The sequence below is a fragment of the Anoplophora glabripennis genome, unplaced genomic scaffold (assembly GCF_000390285.2).
Source record: "Anoplophora glabripennis isolate ALB-LARVAE unplaced genomic scaffold, Agla_2.0 scaffold1915, whole genome shotgun sequence".
NCBI lineage: Eukaryota > Metazoa > Arthropoda > Insecta > Coleoptera > Cerambycidae > Anoplophora > Anoplophora glabripennis.
Genome location: NW_019417989.1, coordinates 1 through 10,846, shown reverse-complemented (window position 1 = coordinate 10,846; position 10,846 = coordinate 1). Strand labels below are relative to the sequence as shown.

Genomic DNA, 10,846 nt, shown 5'->3' with positions numbered 1-10,846 from the left:
TAATGGTGTCCATGTTCAGCTAGATTTAAATTACAAAGCCATATTAAAAACAAAAAATTATGAAGAGATAATTTATTTTAAGCCCTTCAATGTGCTATAACTTCTTCAAAAAATAAAAAGCATGCATGTTCATTTTTAATCGTTTTTTAATATATTTTAAGCCATTAAGTCTTTTCGACAAACCAAATTTCATTCAAACTACTAAAATCATTTCAGTGAGTTTTTGAAAACTGAAAAAAAAAACTTCCTAGTATCTAAAAAGCGACGTAATAATAATGGACACATATTAACAAGAATTGTTTGTCTTATTTTTCTCCCCATGAGTAATGGCACCTCTTTTTTGACACACCCCACCTCCTAAACAAGGTGCCTTGAATTTTACACAACCAACTTTACCTGGTGATAGGAAAGAGTTCTCATAAACAATGGTCAGGAAATACCTCAGATTTATTATTTATTTAAATATCTCTGAAGGTGTTCGATAAGAGATATATGAAACATTGGAGGAGATACTGGAAGGTACTGTTAATTAAAAAAAAACTGAATTTCAACACCACTCATTAATTTGGAAATTGAGTAAGCGAAATTAATTCCAAATATTATTTCTAAAAACAAAATGTCTATTATTTATTCGAACAATGAGTAGTTTTTATTTCTTCAAAATTTAAAAGAAATTTTTACATAATTGAATAAATTTAAAACATTTCCAATACTTCGTTTCACAAAAATAAAAGAAGCTTATTACATAATTGAATGAATTTAAAACATTCCCAATACTTCATTTCACAAAAATAAAATATTGTATTTCAGACAAAATATGTAAAGCAATTTTTTGTTCTAAATACAATTTCCAACAGCGTAATCATAGAAAGTTAAAGTAACGTACAAATTATATTATTTTTAAATGCATTTTTAATTTACTTGACTTTGTAATAAGTTTATTTACATTTTAAAAATTAATCCTCATTTTTCGAATAAGTCGGCAATGTCAAAATTCTGGGGATACCTACCAGTATCTCCACTACCAGTTGATAGATTTGTATACCAGTTTAGTGCATTTTCATCTTTACTTGGATAATTAGTTTAATTTAGCCCAGGTATCACCTACGTCAAATATCTTCACAGACTTTTAATTTGTATGTATATGAGAAGTTAATAATTTTGAGGAATTATATTAGAAGTTTGGTGTGTGCAATTCCTTATATTATAATAATTTAATATTGAAGTATCTATTTTACAAACTAAAATAGTTTAAAATGTCAATGTTTTTTTTTTTCATACTTAATTTAGTATAATAATTGTGCCAATTTATTTGTGCATACTATTTATTAAAGCTAATAAAATTTATTATAATTTGATTGACATTTAATTTTATAAATATCACATTTCTTTATTATACACACGTTTATTTAATTAATTTAATTAATGTGTATACAGTATGTTTGACTTTCATTACATAATCAATACCTCCATTAGATCTAGGTATATTCGAAATTCAAGAACTCATCTTACCTAACTTTTTCTTATTTACTTTTTTATTTCTTTAATTTGGATAAAACGGTATATTAAAGAATTTATTAAGTTAATACTGTTTGAACTAAGAGAAAACTGTTTTTTTTTGGCATATCCAAAAGAAAAGAAAAAATTGCAAGGAAAGTGCCTTTTCCAGACTACTTTAATTTGAATAAAAAAAAATTAAGTAAGGCTAGTTTTTTCATTTGTAGTCACTGTAAAAACAACACATCGTGTTTATATGTCTTATATTTGCAAAACCAATCATTCTAACAATTATTGGAATTTCAATGAAAATGTACCTTTTTTGAAAATTAATTATGTTATATATGCAAAGTTTACAAATGTAACTTGCGATATTTTTAAATTTAAAAAACAAATTAGATATGATCTAAACAGAAAAGAAAATATGGTTCAACTCTCAAATTGCAAAAGAAAAAGTTTGCATCAGATTTAAAATTTACAGTGGCGGATGGTGAAAATTATTGTAGTCATATTTTAATAATGAAGAGTGGCAGCACACTGCTTTTCATTACAGTCAACTTTCAAAATTAAAAAATAATAGACATATGTACTTATGTGCAAAGTATTTTTTTTGTGTAATCAATTGATAAATTTAGGTATTTACTTGTTTTTCAAAAAAATTTCATTTTAAAGTTAGGTACAGCATAATTAAATAAAAAAAAATGGAATGTTAATATCAAATCATATTTAAATAGTTATAACTACGAAAAAAAATTATCTTTTGAATAAAAAAAATACCATATTGTATATTATTCCTTTTCAATATCTTGGGGAAAATAATCCCAATTTCGCAAATTTCGTGCAAAAATTTTTTTGTCAAAAAAATAGTACGAGCCATGTTTCAATGAAAAAAATATGACTACTTTAATTTTCATCAGTTTCTGTACAGATGATAGGATAAAAACATATTTTCTGTATGTAGGTATAAGTAAATGTTTGGTTTTGCAGACGATGCTAATTTCTCTTAAATTTATTTTCAATACAAGCTCTGCAATTATTTTTCAAAAATTGTCTTGCTCTCTTTGTCTCAAGCACGCATCATGTGATTATGATACATTTCTCTAAAGCTATCAAGTGTTTGTGCTCAAAACTGTGTAAAACACTGAATGGGATCAATTCAGATGAAAAAACAACTTTTTCTGACTGTTAACATTTTTGTGTAAATACATTTTCAACGTCAAAATTTGGTAAAATTATTGTATTATCAGACCCTGCTTTTTCTGCTTTATAGTTATGTAGACATACCACCATTATAGGCATAGTCAGCCTTATTGTGCATTATAAGACAATCGTCAACAAAGTAGAATGAATCGGATCTCGTTTCAAAAGGAGATGCAATCATTTCATTTACTGAAACGTAAAGAAGCATTATCATTTAGCAGATAAAAAAATGACGGAGTTTTTACCAAGATCTGCAGGTAGCGTTGGGAATTCATATATGTGCTCGCACGTGTTTCTTGAAAATGGTATGCAAAAACCAAATTCAAAGTCAAAAGTTTTAAGTAGTTTGTCCCTGAAAAAGTGACGTTCTATCATGCGGAATCTATTAACAGGTTTACTCCCAACAGTGAATTCGACCCTGTAAAGATTGCTTAGAAAAATTTTACCCTGATAAATTACATTCCTACTTACGTTGCGCCCACTGTTTTCAATTTCAAAAACTGTGGTGTAAATTGATACCGCACAAATCGCCCAGAATTGGGATCAATCAATTCCTCATTTTCAATATTCTTGTCAAGACTGTCATCAATATTTTCTGGCAGAGGTTTAGCAATCTCAAAAAGAATAGCTCCACTTTCCAAATCCCGTATTTTGAACCTGGTGAAGTCGATATCGTATATATTGGCGTCTGGATCACATAAGTATGTTTCAGTGATTTTTGTTAACTTTAAAACATCTTCTGGTGAAATAATTTTAGATTCAATGTGAGGTAAAGGTTTACTTGTTATACTGTCCCTTTTTTCTCGCAAAACACTCATTTTAATTGAAACTAACAAACAAAACGTAATTACTTGACAACAACAACAAACTACCTATATGACAACAGATATTGACAGGTATGTCATGTTAGTGTCAGGTAAATCCACAGAGCCATGGCACTCAGGGAATGGATAGTGTTAAATTTTCAATGTTCCGTTCCACAAAACGGTAGCTGCTTTCTAATTGACTAAAAGTGTACTTCAGCAGTTTCAGCACATAGTTAGTAATATGTGACTTCAGACACACTTCAGATTATACGCGGCAGCGAAAATAGTTCCATCTGTCGTGCAGACTCCCAACTATGCCATTCAAAAGGCTACAGTAGGAAGCGACCTGCTATATTGCAGGTACTTGGTTGCACGACTGCCACCCACAGAGGGCGTAACACAATGTTTGAGTTGTCAGTGTTACGAGAAACAACTACTCGGTCGGTTGTCGCACCTATGACACACTGATGAGTAGTGCTGGCAACTGAAATCGGTTTTTTGGATAGTCGGTTAACCGGTTTCGGGTAATTCGGATTTTTATGAAATCCGAAAACCGGTTATTCGATTCTTCAAATATCCGATTATTCAAATAACCGATTATTCGATAATCTACTTCCTTTTTTTTAGACATCGATTTGTCCAATTGCAATTGACCTCTTTTTTTTTGGAGATCGATTTCTTCGTAAACAAATTTGACTTCCAGATTTTTGTAAAGACCTTTTTTTTTAGACATCAATTTCTCCGGGTCTGTCTTTGTAAAGCACCAATTTTCAGATATCCCGTTTTGGCGATTCAAGTAACGGGTTAATCGAATAACCGGTTTTAGCAACTATTCGACTAACCGGTTTTATCTGAAATCGGTTTTTACGAAACCCGGTTAACCGGTTTCACTTTTTTCCGGTTTTTGCCAGCACTACTGATGAGGACTAATAAGTCCGGAACCGGTCTGTGCCTGGTGGGTAAACTGATAAACGATACTAGGTGTTGGGAGTATAATTCAACGCCGGTAGGAGCATATAGCTCTTGGAGTAGTTGTTTCTCGTAACACTGACAACTCAAACAGTTCAGATTAGCTTTTGACGTTCCAATAAGATAGAACATTTTCTTCTTAAAGTGTTAATTTTCCATTCTCCTCTGACATAGCACATTTTACTGAAGTTTTATATTCTCAAATTGTTCGAAACAAAAATATTGGATTTAACTTTTTAGAACTGGTTCTGAGAAAACCAAAAAAAGTGCGCATGGGCAGATTCTTATATGTAGAACTCGTCAACGTACGAGCCAAAACAAAGCATAGTAAGTAATAGCACTATTGGACGAAAACTGTCAAAATATTTAATAGCATCAAACTATTCCAAATTTCCAATTATTCGATAGTCCAAGAGAGTGACTCATCGCTAGCTTTTGGACTTAGTAAGAGGGATGAAGCGTGCGGGGAACGAAAATCCATTGGCATGTCTGCATAAAAGGCAATAAGATATACAAAATATGGAAAAAAGATAATAAAACATAACATCTAAATTTTTGACGGTTTGCTATAACCGGCACGATACTTTCGACAAAAACCGGTTCCACTATATGGGGATCCTCCACTTCAAAGAGTCTCCAGAGAGCCACGCTAAATTACTAGATATAACATTTATTTTAATAACACCCTTTACTGGTTACGATATGAACAAATAATAATATCAACTAATAAATAATAATACGTCCTATACCAACAAAATACCCCGCCAAGCAATGCTCTGCACGGCACTGGCAAAGCGGCAAAGCTAAGTGAACCCGTGTACCATACAAAAAAATTATTTACGATCTAGTGTACCAATACAGGTAAGCTTTGATGACCAGCATGCCGCCTTCAATTTTACATTAGGTGGACTAGTTTACCAATACTGGACTCGCAGAATTGCTATTCAAGTATAAATTATGAGACACACCATGGTCAAAGCATAAGAAAAAATTTCAGGAGAAGTGCGTACGGTCCTGTGCTTTAAAATTTACAGGTTCCAACTAACATCGTAACAACTATACACATTTAGCTATCAATAGAAAATGATAAATAACAACATAGGTACTTAAGTATCTTCTTATTTGATTTCCCAATTATCTAAAAACCAGTAAATTTTACGAATACTTTACAAGAATACTTTATTGCCACAAATTGATTGTACTTTTCAAAAACATTTAAAATCATTTAAAAAACCACTGGCGGACAATTTTTTTTCAAAAAAGTTCCCTACTCCCCAGTTATCCATGAAAAAATAGTCTACTAAAAAAATGTCATTCCCCAAATTTTATCACTAAATATTTTTTGCCAGTGAAGTTACAGGAAAAATCATATAAATATTTGAAACTTTTAACACCCTGTATCTCCGTAGGGAAGCGTCCTATCAAAAATTTTTATTGGGCAAAAGTTGATTATTTTCATCGGTAGAATACGCCATTAAAGTTTGGCAAAACTTATCATTAACACCCTGTATCTTTGTTTTTGATGTATGATCTATTATTTTTTCTAAATATTCTTTGCTATACTACATTTTTGTTCCTTTCTATAAGCATATATCTTTGATTTTATTTTAACTAACTAAAGTTCATTTCATGCATAATACACAGTAAAACTCCTTAGGACAATCTAGGCAAATTTAATTTTCTTCATTTGTAACAAAATCTGTTAATCCTCCTAGCAACTATCCTCCTGATAAACATTGTTTATCATACAACGTTCTTAACCGATTAGCACTTGCATGCAATTCCATTTTTAAAAACACACTGGAATAATTAAAATGTGAAAATAACACAATTTTCGCACTTGCACACATATGACACAAAAGGAAACGACTAACTTGGATACTGACTCATCCAGAAATGAAAATGCAGCACTGGTCATGTCTCTTTTTTGTAAACGATAAGCAAAGACACAAATGGGCACTTGTAACTATAGAACGTTGCAAAATTCTTGTGTGTAAGCTGGATATATCATCGGAACACTATGCGAAATGAACAGCACATTACAGTTTCATTGTGGAGAATACACAAAATTATTTTATCAGATTAGAAACATAAAAATTGTGGTTTTATTTTATTATGTATGATACTTACTGCCTATTTTGGAATTTAGGTATAAGAGATTTTATTATGATCGAGACAAGCTTTTATTACGCCATTCCATTTTAAACAGATTATAGGATATTTGTAGGAGCAGTAAACAAAAAATCGGCATATTGAAGAATAAAAATGAGTGTTCATCATTTATATTTTTTACAAATATTATTAAAATTGATAATCCTCAATTTTTTTGCAAATCAATTATATATGATTTAGGGAATATACCTATAGAATTTACTTGTATAAATAATTTTGTTAGTTGCGACAAACTAAATGTAAACACTTGAAGCAGAATCAACATAGATGTTCGAACGAGTACAATATGTGCTTTACGCAATATTATTCTACCATCCGGGTGTTGTATTCGCCAGCCTCCTAATTCGGCGGGTATTTCTATCTTGATCCCTAATCTTCTTTTCCATTTCGGCGTCAGTAAGGGTTTCCAGGAAAGGGGCCCACTGATCCGATTCACTGGGTGTCCTGAAAGGTACCTCCACAGTGGGAAGTGGAGCTTCACTAAAAGCATAAGTTCTCTGATGCCAAGAGAGCTGTCCACGAATGGAATAGGCAATTGCCGTGACAAATTCCCCGCCTAACCCCAATTCCGCACAAAGTTTCAAGGCAAAATCTTCTGGATTGTTCTGCTTTTCGCTCATATCCCACTCTACCTGGCAATATGAATTAAAATTATCAAATGACAGCCGATTTTTATAAAAAAATAAACAATTTGGCAAGATAGTGCACTACATAGCTTTGTTTTGGACTATACAGGGTGTAACTATGAGTGGGGGTTAGTTTTTTAGGGGCAATAGTAGTTTTCCCCTGAATACAAATCTGAACTTTTATTTTTTTTTAATCAAATAATTAGTTTTTTAAACTTCACTTTAATTCTTACATCGCCACTACATTGTTTTAATATGACAAAGTGTCACTTTAGAGTCAACATATTTTTTTTTAAATTGTTTTCAAAAAATTAAAAATTTCAACATGGTTTATTAAGTATTTACCAATATTGGTTACTAATTGTAAATAAAAAGAAATTGTTTTATAATAATTATTTTTGTTTTAAAAATCGAAATAAATAAAAATACCTACTACTTAAAGTCTACTTTTTGTCAGGTGCAAAGAAGACAATATCAGAAAGATTATCATAAGTACCGAATAAGAAAATGTTTGTAAGATTGGTTCAACATTTAAGAGATGACGGGAGTTTTGAACACCAATGCGCTAATGTTGGATGTGTACAAAATCAGAGTGTGAGAACCAGAAATTTTAAAAGCCGTGGAAGAGGATCCTGATACCAGTAAGTACTTGACGATTAGCCACAAAATTACAAGTATGTCATATGCTGTAAAAATCAGGTCAATAAACACTTTACTTACTTATTTTTGTGTATTTCATATATCATTACTGATTACAGCTTGAGTTTTCTCTTAAATTACTTAAGTATTAGGTGCTAATTAGTAGCTTATTTAAAAGAATTACTTTTTCATTTCTGTGGGATGATAGGGCTCCAGACAATTACCCACTCAACAAATTTGCTTTTTAGTAACTATTCGTTTAACCCTTTTGCTGCACAATATGTCTGAACGTAGCTACCGCGCCGTGTGGGATAGTTTATCGCGTGCGAACATATACGTATGGAGCAGTTAGACCACTTATAGTTTTAGAGGTGTTTTAATATCTCATGAGCCGCAAAATGCGTGAAAGGCGTGGCGTATCCGCATAATTCTTCTAATATGCACGTTGTGAAAACCTTGACTCAGAATTAGACCACGTGCCTCATTACAACCAGAAATGAACTAAGGCGCTCGGGCATCAATAAAGTCAACTGGCGAACGTTTGTTATATTTATTTTTATTGCTTAAATTAAAATAATAAAGAATAGGGCACTTTATTATTATATTTGTAATCGGATCAAAGGCTTTTTACGCTACGAAAGCTAGAGATAGACTGTGAATAATAGATGTAATGTTTTTAGGACGTAGAATAATTTAGGTGACGGTCGGAATTATGTTTCTGCGCATATGAAGGTCAAAGCTCATAAGATTTTAAAACACCTGTACATTATGTTGTGTTAAATTACGATTTACAATCAATTTTACGATTTTATTTTAAATAATATACAGTATATCGACAGCTATACTAAATAGAAACTGAAAGAGAGATGAACAATCTTGGCATTATTACCAGTACCTCTTTCCATAAAAATATTTGTCACAATCTCTATAAGCTCTGCCCGCAAAAATTCCTCATACCAATCGCAACTAATGCGCATGGTTGCGAATATATACGGTTTGAGCAGCCTGATCCAATTTAACTATTCAAGCAAATTAATCCGTCTGGAGCAGTTTGAGCCCTATACATTTTTAGCGAATAAATACGTCTGGAGCAGTGAAAGGGTTAAATCATGAGATTTGACAACAATGCCCTGTTCCCAATTGTGCATGGGCTGCGACTAAAGCGCTCTGTTGTTTGAATTTGGGTATGAAAAGGTTGAAAGAAAAATTAAGTTTTCACAACAGAATTTGAAAAAAATAAACTATTGATACATGTTTCTAAAGGTCAAAGGTAGCCTCTGTATAAATACAACCGCACTCAAAGTTACACCCTGTATAGCGTGTTCTGTTTAAAACTACCCGGCATGATACATTAAAAACCAAAGACCTCTAATTTCTGTAAACATTAAATTTTTTTGACAATAGAAACCTTAGAAAGTGATCCACATGAACGCTGATGAAAATGAATCATATTTTGATAATGGAAAATGGGATACATACCATTTTTTAAGAGACAATTTTTGTGCTTACATAGAAAGTTTCTGTGATGAAAAAATTTCAATCTATCGACTTTAACAAGGGCAACTGTGACGCGCCACCATATGTAGCTAAGTAACTTGTATATGATTAAAAAGTGATTACCTGATCTACCAAGGAAGTGTTTCCAACGTGTATATTCAACTTTATAATGACTCTTTGGTCGCAGCTTTCTTCAATTATACTTGGCGGCTCTGCTGGGAATGCTTCTAACTGTTGTCGGATTGCCTGTGCTATTGCCGGCACAAAAGTTAACGGATTCAAATCCAAATCGTCACATAAAACTTCTGCAAACTGTTCAGGGGTAATTAAACTCTCTGGAAATAAACCTTTTAGTACGAAATAACCAAATCGTGCAACATATATTTACCGTTTTTATTCCAGGTAAAAGTGTCCCTCAATTTCTGACCCTCTATTTCCATATCAAGCCTAATTGGAACTAGTATTTCTGCTTGACAAGCATTTTCGCTATTTATTTGTGGATCTGTGTCATCAAAACATAACGGAAAAGTCCTAACCTTTTTAGCTGCTACTCTATTTCTATTGATGGGAGTAGCTTGTGGAACCGCATCCAAGTGACTTGAATTGGGCAACGATGGCACCCATTGCATGTTTTTCTTTGATTTTCCTTCTCTTGGCATAGGCGGTTCTGAAGTATGAACAGAAACCGCTTTGTACCTAGGAAATATACAGATCTTAAAATTCAAGTTTCAACGAATCTCATTTGTTTATACTTCTCATCATTGCCTTCTATAATATCTTCCACTTCTGTAGCTTTCAATAATGAAACACTACTAGCAAGTACGTGCTGACTTAAACCGAGTTCAATTAAATGTTTTCTTTCTTCATTTGTAATAGGTCGTCTAAACATGCCAGGATATTTTTTGTACAAGGAACCCCTAAACAATCGAAGGTAGTTTCCCACCTAAAAAAATATTTTCTTACACAAAATAAAAAAGGGATAGAAATGATTCACCTCCGAGCCGACACAATAATATTCTCCATTTTCCTCTAACTGGAAACTTATGGGCTTATCTCCATAAGTTCTTAGAGCCATTTTTATTCCTTAAAAAGATTTTGTGGAAACTTATTTCTTTTTTTTAAGAGACCAATTTTCTATATGACGACATTTGAGTCACAGCACATGTAATAGATGTTATAAAGATATCAAAATCTCAAATTAATAATACCGTTTGTTTATAAATATAAATAGGTAAATGAAAATCATAAAATATGATAAAAAACGAAAAGACCACGAATCATGGAACATGAGCATGAGATCATGGTGATACCAGTGTTGCCAACACGAGCATTGAGAAATCCGCTAGATGAGTTGTCAAAAAACGCCAGAAAAAAGCCAAATTGTGTATATGACATATTAAATATAAATATAAAGAAAATCTACATTTAAAGATCTTTTTC

General features: G+C 32.0%; 2 protein-coding genes across 2 annotated transcripts; both read right to left on the bottom strand.

Moving 5' to 3' along the window:
- Positions 1-2,211: 2,211 nt before the first annotated feature.
- Positions 2,212-3,576, bottom strand: LOC108916867 (protein unc-119 homolog). Its single transcript, XM_018723177.1, has 3 exons — positions 3,169-3,576; positions 2,943-3,115; positions 2,212-2,886 (listed from the first exon to the last, which is right to left on the bottom strand). The coding sequence occupies exons 1-3, from the start codon at positions 3,513-3,515 to the stop codon at positions 2,768-2,770; spliced, it is 639 nt and encodes a 212-aa protein (XP_018578693.1). The 5' UTR covers positions 3,516-3,576; the 3' UTR covers positions 2,212-2,767.
- Positions 3,577-6,724: 3,148 nt separating this feature from the next.
- Positions 6,725-10,672, bottom strand: LOC108916866 (SWI/SNF-related matrix-associated actin-dependent regulator of chromatin subfamily B member 1). The gene is made up of 5 exons (XM_018723176.1): positions 10,401-10,672; positions 10,159-10,349; positions 9,795-10,102; positions 9,530-9,741; positions 6,725-7,276 (listed from the first exon to the last, which is right to left on the bottom strand). The coding sequence occupies exons 1-5, from the start codon at positions 10,479-10,481 to the stop codon at positions 6,953-6,955; spliced, it is 1,116 nt and encodes a 371-aa protein (XP_018578692.1). The 5' UTR covers positions 10,482-10,672; the 3' UTR covers positions 6,725-6,952.
- Between the last annotated feature and the right edge of the window lie 174 nt (positions 10,673-10,846).